The 17,929-nt window shown below is 35.2% G+C and overlaps 1 protein-coding gene across 1 annotated transcript; it reads right to left on the reverse strand.

Moving 5' to 3' along the window:
• Positions 1 to 984: 984 nt before the first annotated feature.
• On the reverse strand, positions 985 to 16,334 carry LOC117339532 (pyridoxal phosphate homeostasis protein-like). Its single transcript, XM_033901190.1, has 8 exons — positions 16,163 to 16,334; positions 14,284 to 14,391; positions 13,921 to 13,956; positions 12,116 to 12,188; positions 5,803 to 5,937; positions 5,075 to 5,217; positions 3,735 to 3,833; positions 985 to 3,114 (listed from the first exon to the last, which is right to left on the reverse strand). The coding sequence occupies exons 1-8, from the start codon at positions 16,286 to 16,288 to the stop codon at positions 2,938 to 2,940; spliced, it is 897 nt and encodes a 298-aa protein (XP_033757081.1). The 5' UTR covers positions 16,289 to 16,334; the 3' UTR covers positions 985 to 2,937.
• Between the last annotated feature and the right edge of the window lie 1,595 nt (positions 16,335 to 17,929).

The following is a 17,929-nucleotide window of genomic DNA, read 5'->3' on the forward strand; positions in this document are numbered from 1 at the left end:
AAAGAAATTGACCTGAATTATATTCGAGGTCACAGGGGTTGACTTTGTTTAAACATTCAAACTACTTCTTCAATCCAAAATGCATAGAATTGGCTGGTAGGTTCCTGGTTTGGAACCCTATAAATTTTACAAAAAGAAATGACATTGGCCTATATATGCATTCAAGGTCGTAAGGAGTCCAATTTGTTAAAACATTAAAATCATGACTTCTGACAAAACCAATGCATCAAATCATGATATTTGGCAGGGAGGTTCGAAAGGATGGAGCCCCAGAAATTTTGCGAAAAGAAAGGCCTTAATTGACCCGGGTTCAAGGTCACATGGGTCAATTTAAAATATTCCAAAGACTTCTTGTCACAAACCAAAAGGCATAGAATCATTATATTAGACTGGTAGGGTTCTTTGATGACATACAACAAAATTGGTGAAAAAAACGTCTTCTGATTAACTAAATGTCTGCCTAGAAGCAACGTTTGTCTGGACGATTCTTGGGATGACGCTCAACAAAGTTTACATAAAAAAATTACCTTGATCTATATTCAAGGTCACAGGGATCAAATTAGTTCAGACATTCAAGACGTCTTCCTTTGAGGTCATTTTGAAGAAGAGAACATGCTATGTACATGTATATGCATCCAATGTCAGATTAATTACTGGTAACCAGTTCCTCGCTAATAATATATATACCAAGGTTATTCAAGGAAGTGCCAGGTTTTGGAGGTGGAGGAAAGCCGGGGTACCCAGAGAAAAACCACCGGACTACAGTATCAGGCAACTGCCGTACGTGGGTTTTGAACTCGTGACTCAGAGTCGGAGGGCTAGTGATCAAGTGTAAGCCTGTAAGGACACCTGAACCACTTGGCCACCGTGACCCAGAGTAATTCATTCGAGATCCTATATATATCGGTAGTATGTGTCTGGCCACTACATGTTTATGTAGATCACCCTGGCTGTTGTGAAGATATTTAACACAAAACAAACAAATAAACAAAAATATTTTAATAACAAAATTTGTATTTCCCACTCTACAGATAAAATTAAAGGTAATAGCACATATTCCCAGGAAATAAAACTTCATCTGTTATATGGTGGATAGCAACAAAAAATCTGTTTAATAGGTGTACCCAGTACTTATATACTGTATTTAATATTTAATTGATGAAATAAATAAGGCAGCCCTGTCAAATCATACTACATTGTATATATATAGATTTCACCTGCCAAACAAAAACATAAACAATTCCAACAAAACAATTCCTGATGATGTGTACATTCGTTAATTAAATTATGTGATGTTTATATGACAACTTTCCGACATTTTAGTAAGGTGTATTGTATAACTTAAAATACCATGTCATAATTATAGTTTGTTTATACTATACTCTAGAACACAGGGACTTGACAAACATAAATTCCAAATAGTGGTAATACATTTGTATACATATTTACTGCATTTTTGCAAGTGAAGTATAGAAACTGATCAAACTAATAAAACTTATATTTTCACTGCAGCGATGAGCAGTGAAATTATAAGTTAAATAAGATAATTATGTGGAATAATGATGCTGGAATGTTTGCCAAGTCCCTGTGTATAGAACACATACATGAGTAAGCTTTTTCATACTGATAAGGAATACAGTATCTTTTGTAATGCAATATTTTAGTGTCAATTTATAAACCAGTAAATGGCAGACACAGTGCTATGAACTTTAAAGCCCAACTTTTCAGCATATTACATTACAATTGGTTAATCTATAAACACACAATACAACAACTGTAAGTGTGTTCTAGTACTTAATCAATACAAAGTAATAAATCATAATTGTGCTTAATTTCATTCTTTCTATGTTTTTTTTTCTGCAATATTTATATTGTGGGTTCAGTTAATTTTTTTTAAATGATGTGCTAATATGTTTGAATTTGATACACTAAAACTATGCACACCTACAGTAACTACAAATGAATTTAGCTAACCTTACATTAATATTTGTAAATTGGATCTATTGCTGTATAAAGTAAATTACACGGTGGAATATTCTTAGAAAGATATTACAGCAAAGTTAATATAACACTCATGTTTTTTATTAATATGATGTTAAAAGTGATTCAAAGCTGAAATTGACATTCCTAAGTGATCTTTCAAATCAGCTGTTCATCATTTCCTATATCACATGTTGCCTATGAAATCTTTAAATATACATGTATTTGTGGACAAGACTTTGTTTCCTCACCCTGAAATGGTGTAAACAAATTAACAAAAGACAAACTGTGTCCCCTTATAGTAAAGACAAGAGACCCAAGGGCCTTAACTGTGTACCTGAGTTCTGAAATACCTGTAGTTGATTTTCATAAATAACATGAGAATTATCACGTAAGCATAGCAAGGTCTCCAGTACATATGGTCATCATGTAAATGTAGAAAGCATGACTTTTCCAACAAATTGTTAATGAGGCAAGACCAACTCATAAATATGCATGACCAACTCATAAATATGCACGACCAACTCATACATATGTAATATACACATGTAATATTATTTTACTGCAATATGGAAAATAAAACAATATAACTGCTCCATCCATAATCCAGTATACAAGTCTATGGATGAAGAATATTTCTTTCTAACACATCTTGGCCTAAAGGGAAGTAATAAAAAAATAACCATTTTGACCTATTTAAGCCCTGAATCCCTCAGGTCCTTTGGAGTTAGTGAGATTTAAACTTTCATACAATCAAATTATCATCTTGTGCTTATAACCCACAGTTTGAATTAGTTCCAACTGAAAACAAAGTATAACAGAAGTGTTTTTTAGGAAGTTAAAAATGTCAAAATTTTATGGACAGACAATGATGAAGAAAAGGCAATCACAGCAGATAACTTGAGACATTGTCTCTAAGGACCTATTATATTAACAGCACTATATTGGTACTGTCTGTCAACATTGCCCAACAGCTAAATCAGACATAGCATTAGACATATTGGCAATGGCCCCTGACCCCCCAGACTCTGAGGAGTCTGCACTTGTTTTTGTTGTTTCAACATCTTTCTTCTTCATTTCTCTTGCTCCAAATATAGTACTGCCCACACGAACGTTAGTACTTCCCAAATCAATCTGAAAAGATTTAACCATCAAATTTGAACTGTCTCTTACAAGGAAAATAAGTATATTTGTAATGTTTCAGATGGATAAAAATATCCAATTTGTTTACACAAACTTTCGAAGCATTCTAGAATACTATATTGTATCTAACTATAATTTCTTCACAACTGATGAAGCCTTATGAGAAGACTTTTTTTTCTTTGTACAATACGGATATTTATTCTGGAAAGCATGTTCAGACATTAAGATATTTTGTCCTTTTAAAGTCTTTTGGTTTAACTATTTTAAACTAGAACACATCTGTAAGACATAAATGCAATTTTTGGCCTTTAATTTTATTTAAGACCTATTTTGACCTTGAACTATAAAACTCTATACAAGTAATTAGACAATGTCATTTTTCTTTGTAAACTTAGTCTTACATGCTAGACCAGAGATCGTCATGTTCATTTATATACCATACATTTTTGTACATGTGTATATAAACTAAAGATTATACAAATGTATATGATTTATATTGTCAACAATTCAAATCAAATATGTAGGATATAACGATATAATCTTAATTTTTTTTCATAGTTATGAACATGATGATATCATGTATATGTTAATGTTTGTGAGTTATAACTTACAGCATGTTCATAGTCTCCTGACATGCCCATACTCAGCTCAAGTCGATCGACATTGATACCAAACTCGCTACATAAATCTTCTCGACATCGGAACAAAGACTGGAAAAAAAGAAGATTAAATGTAAAATATTCAAATGGTGTTTGTGGTGATATTAGTAGTAATGTAATATCGTAATATTCTTTTTGTGATTTTTTTGTATCTTGCTTTAGATAAGACTAATGAATGTAATGGTAAATATGTAATATTTGTATAAAATGTTGGCTTGTTTCACTTATCCATTAGAATTTGATCAAAACAACAGATTTACTTACTTAATGGGATGACAGATTCCCCTTAAAGCCACATACTCACAAACAACCTAAAATTCTAGTTGCACACATGTATTAATGGCAATCTAAAATGCTCATTCACGCTCTCCTAACATTATAATGACCACTGGCCTGGACGCTTGACAGGGGGAGTCCTTGAGACATCAGTGTATAAAAATAACTCGCCGCATTTATATTTATCGCAAGATTTGTCACGGAGCCAAGAATGAGGCTATAACAACGTGCGCTGCATATAAACTACACACATGGCCGTTGTTTACATATCGAGCACACGTGAACTTCGCCTAATACTGCTTTCATTTAAAAATATTAACAGACTATTCGCGTAATAACTGAACAAAATAAACACAATTTACATTTGAATACTTAATTTTAAAATGTAGCAATATGCATACAGCAAAACATTGATAAAATCTTAGATCGAGTGAAGTTGACAATGTTCAAAAGCTAACCAGCAATCCAATAGACGTCCGGCAAAATCGGAATTCGAGTCTATTCCCTTTTCTTTTCTCGCTAAGTTCAAACAAATCATTTCCTTTCCTAAGGAAATACTCGGATTTTGCCGATTCCACTCACGTTTGCGTCTTTTTTTGGCAGAATCCGTTTGCCCAGGTCCACGCTTTCGGCGTTCCCCCATTTTGTGTGGAGTGTAAAACCCGCCGTTGCATTATGGGACTAATTTTCAGAGAAACTTGGTCCGGCAGCCACAGTTATTATTTATGGGAATTCCCCTTATACTTTCATAAATATACATTTTCTTTCAGTTTCTGATTCATGATAGTTTGTAAGTTATATATCAAGTCCGAAAACTGAAAAAGCTCAAAATGTAAACATTGATATATGTTTCCTCGTGAGTATGTGGCTTTAAGTACAATTATGGATTTTTTTGCTACATGATAACTGATTCCATCAAATCACACTTCATACAAGGATGGTGTATATGGCCAGGTTACATGGCGAATTGGTAACCTCACTCTAACTCCTACACTGAAATATGGAAGATGTGTTACCTGGAAGTCTGGGTTTGGTCCTTTTGATAAATCATGGTCAAAGGAACCAATAGTCATCAGTCCTGTCACATCCAAGTTTACACACACCTCTGTCACAAATTTGTATATTTCCGTAACTTTGTCCGGATTACATCCAGCCTTATCTGAAGGACATAATTTTCATTTTGCATTCATAAATGCTTTTAATTCCTGAAGTCATCAAATCTAAAAGGTACATTTATGTATAATAATGAATAGGAGAATTGTCCCTTTTGTTTATATAGATACAAAAATGTACTACATATATCAATGGCATTTTAACAAACTAACTGCAAATAAGCCCCTGCCCACAAATAAGTACATGTATAAGCCCTCTTCATTTTTGCAGAATAAATTGTGGTTCACAAATAATCCCTCCCCAAATTTTCATGCTTAACTTTTACAGTAGGGGAGGGGGTTTATTTGAGGATAAATATGGCATAATCAATACAAATTCCAGTTGTTGAAAGTCTATTAATTTTGAACCCATTTTCTATTAATTTTGTACCCATTTTCTATTAATTTTGTACCCACTTTCTATTAATATTGTACTCACTTTCTATTAGTTTTGTACACTATTTCTATTAATTTTGTACCCACTTTCTATTAATTTTGTACCCAATTTCAATTAATTTTGTACCCATTTTCTATTAATATTGCACTCACTTTCTAGTAATTTTGTACTCACTTTCTAGTAATTTTGTACTCACTTTCCTCTTGACTTGTGTTTACTTGTATCATTATTTTCAGAGGCTCCGTTTTCTTCAGCTTTTTCCATGCATTATCAAGAGATTCTGCAAGTTTTATAGAATCCACAGTCTCTACCATGTCTAAATTGGGAATAGCTAGATAAGAAATAAGGAAATCCATGATAGGTAAAACTGTAAATAATTGTGAGTCTGAAATTAGGTGGTGATTGTTTGGTTTGTTTTTATTTAACGTCCTATTAACAGCCAGGGTTATTTAAGGACGTGCCAGGTTTTGGAGGTGAAGTAAAGCCGGAGTACCCAGAGAAAAACCACCGGCCTACAGTCAGTACCTGACAACTGCCCCACGTAGGTTTCAAACTCGCAACCCAGAGGTGGAGGGCTAGTGATAAAGTGTCAGGACAACTTAACCACTCGGTGGTGGTCAGGTGGGGTGTGATAAGGCAGTAATGTGTCTGAACCCTCTGAAGGATCTGGTATGAGGTCCCATTTCCTAAAGAAAATCCCCTCTTCATTGTACAATATTTAACCTATATTTTCCCCATGAAGAAATGTACAATAAAAGGCCACAACAAAGGCTCTATACTAAATATAGTCTTTGTTATCTCAAACTCTGATCATTCAGCAACACTGACATTCTATTTATAATATACTCACTTATCTCAAATACTCTGGATATTTAAAAGTTTCTTTATTACTCCAACGGCTTCGAGATATCAAGGTTTGACTGTATTACTGTATGGTCGAATGCTTGAGATATCAAGGTGTGACTGTATTACTGTATGGTCGAATGCTTGAGATATCAAGGTTTGACTGTATTACTGTATGGTCGAATGCTTGAGATATCAAGGTTTGACTGTATTACTGTATGGTCGAATGCTTGAGATATCAAGGTTTGACTGTATTACTGTATGGTCGAAAGCTTGAGATATCAAGGTTTGACTGTATTACTGTATGGTCCAATGCTTGAGATATCAAGGTTTGACTGTATTAATGTATGGTCAAATGCTTGAGATATCAAGGTTTGACTGTATTAATGTATGGTCAAATGCTTGAGATATCAAGGTTTGACTATATTACTTTATGGTCGAATGCTTGAGATATCAAGGTTTGACTGTATTACTGTATGGTGGAAAGCTTGAGATATCAAGGTTTGACTGTATTACTGTATGGTCCAATGCTTGAGATATCAAGGTTTGACTGTATTACTGTATGGTCGAATGCTTGAGATATCAAGGTTTGACTGTATTACTGTATGGTCGAATGCTAGAGATATCAAGGTTTGACTGTATTACTGTATGGTCGAATGCTTGAGATATCAAGGTTTGACTGTATTAATGTATGGTCAAATGCTTGAGATATCAGGGTTTGACTGTAAACTGTATGGTCGAATGCTTGAGATATCAAGGTTTGACTGTATTACTGTATGGTCGAATGCTTGAGATATCAGGGTTTGACTGTATTAATGTATGGTCAAATGCTTGAGATATCAAGGTTTGACTGTATTACTGTATGGTCCAATGCTTGAGATATCAAGGTTTGACTGTATTACTGTATGGTCGAATGCTTGAGATATCAGGGTTTGACTGTATTACTGTATGGTCGAATGCTTGAGATATCAGGGTTTGACTGTATTACTGTATGGTCCAATGCTTGAGATATCAAGGTTTGACTGTAAACTGTATGGTCGAATGCTTGAGATATCAGGGTTTGACTGTAAACTGTATGGTCGAATGCTTGAGATATCAGGGTTTGACTGTATTACTGTATGGTCCAATGCTTGAGATATCAAGGTTTGACTGTATTACTGTATGGTCGAATGCTTGAGATATCAGGGTTTGACTGTATTACTGTATGGTCGAATGCTTGAGATATCAGGGTTTGACTGTATTACTGTATGGTCGAATGCTTGAGATATCAAGGTTTGACTGTATTACTGTATCGTCGAATGCTTGAGATATCAAGGTTTGACTGTATTACTGTATGGTCGAATGCTTGAGATATCAGGGTTTGACTGTATTACTGTATGGTCGATTGCTTGAAATAGAGTTTGACTGTATTACTGTATGGTCCAATGCTTGAGATATCAAGGTTTGACTGTATTACTGTATGGTCGAATGCTTGAGATATCAAGGTTTGACTGTATTACTGTATGGTCGAATGCTTGAGATATCAAGGTTTGACTGTATTACTGTATGGTCGAATGCTTGAGATATCAAGGTTTGACTGTATTACTGTATGGTCGAATGCTTGAGATATCAAGGTTTGACTGTATTACTGTATGGTCGAATGTTTGAGATATCAAGGTTTGACTGTATTACTGTATGGTCGAATGCTTGAGATATCAAGGTTTGACTGTATTACTGTATGGTGGAATGCTTGAGATATCAAGGTTTGACTGTATTACTGTATGGTCGAATGTTTGAGATATCAAGGTTTGACTGTATTACTGTATGGTCGAATGCTTGAGATATCAAGGTTTGACTGTATTACTGTATGGTGGAATGCTTGAGATATCAAGGTTTGACTGTATTACTGTATAATCGTATGCTTGAGATATCAAGGATTGACTGTATTACTGTATGGTCGAATGATTGATATATCAGGGTTTGACTGTATTACTGTATGGTCGAATGCTTGAGATATCAGGGTTTGACTGTATTACTGTATGGTCGAATGCTTGAGATATCAAGGTTTGACTGTATTACTGTATGGTCGAATGCTTGAGATATCAGGGTTTGACTGTATTACTGTATGGTCGAATGCTTGAGATATCAAGGTTTGACTGTATTACTTTATGGTCGAATGCTTGAGATATCAAGGTTTGACTGTATTACTGTATGGTCGAATGCTTGAGATATGAAGGTTTGACTGTATTACTGTATTGTTGAATGCTTGAGATATCAAGGTTTGCCTGTATTACTGTATGGTCGAATGCTTGAGATATCAAGGTGTGACTGTATTACTGTATGGTCGAATGCTTGAGATATCAAGGTTTGACTGTATTACTGTATAATCGAATGCTTGAGATATCAAGGTTTGACTGTATTACTGTATGGTCGAATGCTTGAGATATCAAGGTTTGACTGTATTACTGTATGGTCGAATGCTTGAGATATCAAGGTTTGACTGTATTACTTGTATAATCGAATGCTTGAGATATCAAGGTGTGACTGTATTACTGTATGGTCCAATGCTTGAGATATCAGGGTTTGACTGTATTACTGTATGGGGGATCAAATGCTTGAGATATCAGGGTTTGACTGTATTACTGTATGGTCAAATGTTTGAGATATCAAGGTTTGACTGTATTACTGTATGGAGGATCAAATGCTTGAGATATCAGGGTTTGACTGTATTACTGTATGATCAAATGCTTGAGATATCAGGGTTTGACTGTATTACTGTATGGTCGAATGCTTGAGGTATCAAGGTTTGACTGTATTACTGTATGGTCAAATGTTTGAGATATCAAGGTTTGACTGTATTACTGTATGGTCGAATGCTTGAGATATCAAGGTTTGACTGTATTACTTTATGGTCGAATGCTTGAGATATCAAGGTTTGACTGTATTACTGTATGGTCGAATGCTTGAGATATCAAGGTTTGACTGTATTACTGTATGATCGAATGCTTGAGATATCAAGGTTTGACTGTATTACTGTATGGTCGAATGCTTGAGATATCAAGGTTTGACTGTATTACTGTATGGTCGAATGCTTGAGATATCAAGGTTTGACTGTATTACTGTATGGTCGAATGCTTGAGATATCAAGGTTTGACTGTATTACTGTATGGTCCAATGCTTGAGATATCAAGGTTTGACTGTATTACTGTATGGTCGAATGCTTGAGATATCAAGGTTTGACTGTATTACTTTATGGTCGAATGCTTGAGATATCAGGGTTTGACTGTATTACTGTATGGTCGAATGCTTGAGATATCAAGGTTTGACTGTATTACTGTATGGTCGAATGCTTGAGATATCAAGGTTTGACTGTATTACTGTATGATCGAATGCTTGAGATATCAAGGTTTGACTGTATTACTGTATGGTCGAATGCTTGAGATATCAAGGTTTGACTGTATTACTGTATGGTCCAATGCTTGAGATATCAAGGTTTGACTGTATTACTGTATGGTCGAATGCTTGAGATATCAAGGTTTGACTGTATTACTTTATGGTCGAATGCTTGAGATATCAGGGTTTGACTGTATTACTGTATGGTCGAATGCTTGAGATATCAAGGTTTGACTGTATTACTGTATGGTCGAATGCTTGAGATATCAAGGTTTGACTGTATTACTGTATGATCGAATGCTTGAGATATCAAGGTTTGACTGTATTACTGTATGGTCGAATGCTTGAGATATCAAGGTTTGACTGTATTACTGTATGGTCAAATGCTTGAGATATCAAGGTTTGACTGTATTACTGTATGGTCGAATGCTTGAGATATCAAGGTTTGACTGTATTACTGTATGGTCGAATGCTTGAGATATCAGGGTTTGACTGTATTACTGTATGGTCGAATGCTTGAGATATCAAGGTTTGACTGTATTACTGTATGGTCGAATGCTTGAGATATCAGGGTTTGACTGTATTACTGTATGGTCGAATGCTTGAGATATCAAGGTTTGACTGTATTACTGTATGGTCGAATGCTTGAGATATCAAGGTTTGACTGTATTACTGTATGGTCGAATGCTTGAGATATCAAGGTTTGACTGTATTACTGTATGGTCCAATGCTTGAGATATCAAGGTTTGACTGTATTACTGTATGGTCGAATGCTTGAGATATCAAGGTTTGACTGTATTACTTTATGGTCGAATGCTTGAGATATCAGGGTTTGACTGTATTACTGTATGGTCGAATGCTTGAGATATCAAGGTTTGACTGTATTACTGTATGGTCGAATGCTTGAGATATCAAGGTTTGACTGTATTACTGTATGATCGAATGCTTGAGATATCAAGGTTTGACTGTATTACTGTATAGTCTAATGCTTGAGAAATCAAGGTTTGACTGTATTACTGTATGGTCCAATGCTTGAGATATCAAGGTTTGACTGTATTACTGTATGGTCGAATGCTTGAGATATCAAGGTTTGACTGTATTACTTTATGGTCGAATGCTTGAGATATCAGGGTTTGACTGTATTACTGTATGGTCGAATGCTTGAGATATCAAGGTTTGACTGTATTACTGTATGGTCGAATGCTTGAGATATCAAGGTTTGACTGTATTACTGTATGATCGAATGCTTGAGATATCAAGGTTTGACTGTATTACTGTATGGTCCAATGCTTGAGATATCAAGGTTTGACTGTATTACTGTATGGTCAAATGCTTGAGATATCAAGGTTTGACTGTATTACTGTATGGTCGAATGCTTGAGATATCAAGGTTTGACTGTATTACTGTATGGTCGAATGCTTGAGATATCAGGGTTTGACTGTATTACTGTATGGTCGAATGCTTGAGATATCAAGGTTTGACTGTATTACTGTATGGTCGAATGCTTGAGATATCAGGGTTTGACTGTATTACTGTATGGTCGAATGCTTGAGATATCAAGGTTTGACTGTATTACTGTATGGTCGAATGCTTGAGATATCAAGGTTTGACTGTATTACTGTATGGTCGAATGCTTGAGATATCAAGGTTTGACTGTATTACTGTATGGTCGAATGCTTGAGATATCAAGGTCTGACTGTATTACTGTATGGTCGAATGCTTGAGATATCAGGGTTCGACTGTATTACTGTATGGTCGAATGCTTGAGATATCAGGGTTTGACTGTATTACTGTATGGTCGAATGCTTGAGATATCAAGGTTTGACTGTATTACTGTATGGTCGAATGCTTGAGATATCAAGGTTTGACTGTATTACTGTATGGTTGAATGCTATAGAAATATGACAACTATTTGGAAACACTGATGCAATTTTTACAATTGAAACAAAAAAAATGCTTTGAATTTCCCCAATTTAAGTACAGTATAAGAACCCACTCCTAAAATACCAAGCAAAATCCTTGGATGGTGGGTTATAGGGATGAGATGAGGTCGCAAGAAGACACTTAAAATTAATGATACACATGTACATGTATCATAAAGTGTTGAGGTTAGAAAATAACTGTGATGATGCAGTCTTTTCTCAGTATTTGACAATATATGTTTAGCAGCTGTTTATCACCATATACATTACATTTAGGTATGGTGCAGAATATAATTCAAATCGTTTCTGGGGAAAATACCTTGGTCAATACACAACCCTCTAAATATGTTAAAGTTCAGTATTAATACTCACATAGTAGTTTCCCAACTTTGTTTCTTTGCAGATGACCAATGAAATGCCATTTTATGTCGGAGAGTTTTAATATCTGAAAAAGGAGATAATTCAACAATAATGACACCATTGAATCATCAAAATATCTTTATCATTGATGGGACCATCATTAATGGCAAGAAAACTTACATAATATCAGAAGTCAAATTAGGGATTGCTCAACATGCTTACTACAATCTTTCTGATAAATACTATATCCATAGCTACATGCAGGTTTTGTAATCTGTATTTTGATTGGTTTATTCATAGAAAGTATTATTTTGTACTAGGAAATAAGAGATACCAGAGGGAATTTGGCACCCACCGACTAAAATTTCATAGAATTTTTAAGCTAAATTTCTTAAACATGAAAATAAATGTAGAAGCAGAATGCATGATTTGTATTGGTTCCTATTTTAGCATGTGAGTTTAATCTTTTCTTACATTATTAATCTTTTCTCTTAAATTAAATATATTTTACTGAAGTGTGTAATGACAAGGTATATCAATCTGTACTTTTGTTTTTCTGATCAGCCTCAAACAATGAGCTGTGAAATACCAATAAATGTCTACAACAATCTCCACTATGAGCTGTGAAATACCAATAAATGTCTACAACAATCTCCACAATGAGCTGTGAAATACCAATAAATGTCTACAACAATCTCCAACTGCCTATTCCTGGTATTCCAAATGGCTGCATGTAAGCTATTTTTTTTTACTTCATCAATCTTAAATTGAAACAAACAAAACTAGAACTGTCGTCCAGAGGGCCAACTCATACCCCCCGCTCCTGCAACCCCCATCGTTACTATGTGTTCATTTATACAATAAACGAGATATACAGTTAAATCTCACTTAGTCGTATTTAGTTTTCTTGGTTACCCTAATTCTTTTTTTATCTATATTATGAATAAATTGTTGTACATGACATTATGAAATGATTTCACATGAGAAAATCTTTTCAATTGATCAATTTATAACAAAGAAAAATTTAAAAGGTTATGAGAAAGGTAAAGTGTGAATGGGATTTATTCAACAAATTACGATGTGATATAGATTACGCACATCTACAATGTATAAGGATTATTGTCATGAAGTTTCGTTGAAATCAGATAAGTAGTTTAGGAGAAGTAGCCGGTACATTGTTGCGTCAAACTCGCCCAAAAAACTAAGTTTTGTGCCCTGGTTACCATGGTAACCAAAAAATAACGACGTCATATAGATTATGCACACCTACAATGTATAAGGATTATTGTCATGAAAAACTAAGTTCTGTGCCCTGGTTACCATGGTAACCATAAGAGTAGTAGACCAAAAAACTAAGTTTTGTGCCCTGGTTACCCAAAAATTACGATGTGATATAGATTACGCACATCTACAATGTATAAGGATTATTGTCATGAAGTTTCGTTGAAATCGGATCAGTACTTTAGGAGGAGTAGCTGGTACATCGTTGTGTCTACTGACGGACGGCCGGCCGGCCGGCCGGAAGGACAACCTGATTCCAGTATACCCCCCCAACTTCATTGCGGGGGGTATAATTAGGGACAAAGGGGAACCTACAAGTGATACTTGAGAAAAATTATGCAGAACATCTGACGAAATAGCAACAGCAAACTTGAAATTTGAGAAAGAGCTTTTGACAAAGGGTGATTTGAACTAAAGTGTGAAAACTAAGTAACATTTATCAATAAATACTAATTCCAAATACCGAATTAGTTTCTTTAATAACTTTACTAAATATGTTTTTACTAGTGTACATGTAATTAATTAATTATACTTACATCAGAGTTCTGTGTTTTTTCTACCAATTCATGAACCTGTAAGTGTAACAATCATAAGAATTCAATATCAAATAAATGTTATCAAATCACTTGTCTAAATATGACACCATTCAGGAGAAATAGTGAAAACAAGATTTTAAACAATCATAAATGGCAGTCATCTTGAATGTTGTACAAATCAAAATTCTACTATAGATTATGCATTATTCACTGGTTGTGGTCCAAGTCTTTTACCACTTATTATCATTCATTTTCAAAAAGTAGTGATAACAAGGCTGATGAATGGACAAACAAAAAAGTAGTGATAACAAGGCTGATGAATGGACAAACAAAAAAGTGATCGAGGAAGCTGATACAACTTACATAATTCTCTCCAAAGTATCGCTGCCCACATTCATATGCAGCAATAACAGCCTCTGCTGGTTTTGTCTTGCTGACAGCTACAAGTCTCGGTTTTATTGAAGGCAAAGACTGTAACAGAAATTTGCACATCATCAGTAAATCATAATTGATTTCATATAATGTTTATCAGTGAAAACATGCAAAATTTGACCTTGATCTCTGACCCAATGACCTTGGCCTTCAGCAAGTTGTTTAATTCCAACCAACTTTGCTGAATAATGTCTTTAATTACATTATACCTTGACCTTTAAAGCCTTTGGATCCAGTGTCTGTGAACTTAACGTTTGGTCCTGACTACATTGACTTATTGTGTAATTCCAACCATATTGTTTAATTCCAACTATTTTTTCTTAACCAGCCATTGGTCATTGTCAGCGGTTCACTTTGACCTTAATCTTTGGACCCAAATAACCTTCACTTTTGGACCCAAATGGCCTTGATCTTTGACCCAAGTCACTGTGATCTTGAGTCATTTGACTTCTTGTTTAATTCCAACCAATTTTTCTTTGTATTTGTAGTGGCATAACAAAATGTCCATCATGAAATTATACAGAATTCGACACAGTCACCACATAAGCAATCATGACTAAGAACACAAAGCACAAGTGTTTGAAAATAACACAGCGAGAAACTTATGACGGCGCTGTGCACATGTAACTTCTAACTTCCCAATGTGTATTTTGATCATATCAAACAGCTAAATTACATACACAATTTAATGTGCAATGTCATTATACCTCTTTTTCACGAATCCATCAGATCATTAAATCTACATAAATAGTAATCAAAGAAACAAAATCATGACTATTTACATTTCTGGGCTTCATTCTGGTAACAACTCTTGATTAAAAATGGTTGCCCAGTAAATAAAGGAAAAACAAACAAAAAATTATTTTCCTCATACTTGTTATTTGTTTCGCTTGTTGCAAACATAATATCTTTTACAACAAATGCCACCATATTCCAATTATGTTACTTGAAGCAGTACAATGATGTAACAATTTTTTTTAAGTGTCAAAGTATTATCAGCCTGGTGTGAATAAGTGACTGCACTGATTAAAGGGATATACGTACATATACCTAAACTGTAAGTACACACCATTGTCATCAAGTTTGGACTTATAATACTGTGTTAGTCGTACTATCACTTACAAAATGGCGGGTCAACAGTATGAAATTTTGACTAGCGTAAAGCGAGGGTCTATACGGACTGAATAAAACAACTTGAGTAAATGGGTGTTCTGGGGTAAATAAATATCTCATTTATCCATATATGTAAGATAGGTGTTATGTCACCCCAGACATGGTGACAGGGCCAGAGAAAACTTGGGCTACTATATACTATGTAGCCTGAGTTTTCTCTGGCCCTAAATTCTATCGATAGGTTCGTTTTTTGACAATCTAATTTGCCTTCCTTCTCATTAGTCAGTAGCCCGAGTTTTCCCTGGCCCTGTCACCATGTCTGGTGTAGGGCCAGAGCGCACTACTATATGAAAACGTGGAATTATCCGACACCGTTTGGTGTCGCTAAGAATCTGGTGCAAATACAATAAATTCGGGAGTGACATAACACCTACCTTGCATATATGGATAAATGAGATATTTATTTACTAATTAGTCAGGAACCCATTAGTTTCAAAGTGTTTCAAAAATAAACTATTAAACTAACCGCCTCCCAGCGAAAACAGCGGTTTACAGATGTTAATGACGACACAGTGTGTGTTTGACTGTTTACTTTTGCATTTTCGGCACCGTTTACGGTTTTTACCGCGATCCGATAACCGAAACCGCCCTGTTTACGTAACATCATCGTGGCTGGTGGTGCATGATTACACATTACCTCTGGTCTTTTCGATGTAGCTGACTCTATCTTACATATAACTGACTTTAAAGCTGTCGAAATATGTTGTTGCTGCTGTGATGAAGATGCAAATGCCATTTTAGTCAAATGTAAGATTTTTGACATTTTCTCGTTTTCCACTCTTCACAATCATTGCGACGCTTCCCCTACCACAGATCATAGTCATTTCGATGTTTGGGTATTTGTAAAAATCGGAAAAATCATCCGGATCAACAAAATACATCAATTTTCTAGCGAGTTTTCTTTGAATTTTATTTTGTTAAGTGAAATCCTTTCTCCGTTCATGTGCCACAGTGGTATATGTTTAAGTTTCAAATTGACGTTTTAGAAATGAAGGGGAAACGGAAAGGGTGCTATATGAATTGATTTTGTGACATTGCTTTGTAGGTCTGAAGCATTTTTGGGTGCTGGGGCACTGCGACACTGGCCAAATATAGCGACAATGGACCTTTAGTGTAGTCGTTGAGAAGTCTTTTAAAGGTTTTAATAATTTGGCCCATATGACACTGAAAGTAGGCCAAGACCACCCATTTGAACAAACTGTCTTTCATCCCAATATTATATACTGGCCCAATGTCATGACCATGAGTCTTTTGGTTATTGATGAGAAGTCGTTTTGAAAGATTTAAATAAAATCGACTCCTCCGACATTTGAAGTAGGTCAAGTACTTTCATCTGAAGGCAATACAACAGGCCTTTAACTCAGTATATGTTACTGGTTCAGAACCTCTTGGTTATTAAGAAGACATTGTTTTAATTAAGATTTTTTTTTATAAGCAAACAACAAACAAATAAACAAAACAAAAAAACTCAAAATCGGCAAAATACGAACAAAATAAAGATTTCCATGAAGACCGTTGAAAAGTACCAAGGGATTTAAACCTGGATAAACCTCCACTTTATCGCTCACACCCCGGCGCCATGCAAATCGGGGTTAAGCCACACCCTCAACGTCATATACATTTATATCAACTGACCTTGCAGGGGACCTTCTATTTCATTTCGCACAACACAGTAAAAATATTTCCCATTAATAGCATGATGTCAACCATACAACTTCACCGTGGTCTTCGTCACCTAGTTACATCCACGGGCAATTGCAGTTATACATTGAATAACAACAATAATAAAATGCATGATATAGGACTTTATAAAACAAAGACATATAAATGCCAGTGACTGGGCAAGACAAAAAGTTTCTTATTGCTTCTAAGGTTTTTGAGAGAATCATTCGTGATCAACTAATTTTTTTCTGGAAGGGCTCAGAGTGTCAGACTTCTCTTCTTCTGCGACTCCTGGGGGACTGGCGCCAGGCTTTAGATAACAACAAATATGTTGGAGCTATCTTGATGGATCTGTCCAAGTGTTACTGGTGAAGCATCAGGCATATAGACAAGACTATTCATCAGTAGATCTTGTCCAGCAACAGACTCCAGCTGATTAGTCTGGGGTCCAGTACCAGTGACTGGGAGTTACTTTGTTGTTGTTGTTTGTTTGTTGTTGTTGTTGTTGTTGTTGTTGTTTGTTGGTTTGTTTTTTTGGGGGGGAGGGGGGGGGGGGGGGTGTTAATGATATGTTTTATTATATTGCAAAATTGTACAATTATGGAGATGACAACACTCTCTCCTTTCGAATACACTGGGAAAAGAGACCCAGAACTTGATATATTGGTCTATTTGTCTATATCGGTCTATTTGTCTATATTGGTCTATTTGTCTATATTGGTCTATTTGTCTATATTGGTCT

Source organism: Pecten maximus, chromosome 12 (assembly GCF_902652985.1).
Source record: "Pecten maximus chromosome 12, xPecMax1.1, whole genome shotgun sequence".
NCBI lineage: Eukaryota > Metazoa > Mollusca > Bivalvia > Pectinida > Pectinidae > Pecten > Pecten maximus.

Excerpts from the sequence above, each read along its gene's own strand:
- LOC117339532 (XM_033901190.1), bottom strand. The coding sequence starts at position 16,288 with ATGTCAAAAATCTTACATTTGACTAAAATGGCATTTGCATCTTCATCA. Across the intron at positions 13,957-14,283 it reads GATACTTTGGAGAGAATTAT|GTTCATGAATTGGTAGAAAA; the intron begins GTAAGTTGTATC and ends TTACACTTACAG. Across the intron at positions 3,115-3,734 it reads CAGGAGACTATGAACATGCT|ATTGATTTGGGAAGTACTAA; the intron begins GTAAGTTATAAC and ends AAATCTTTTCAG.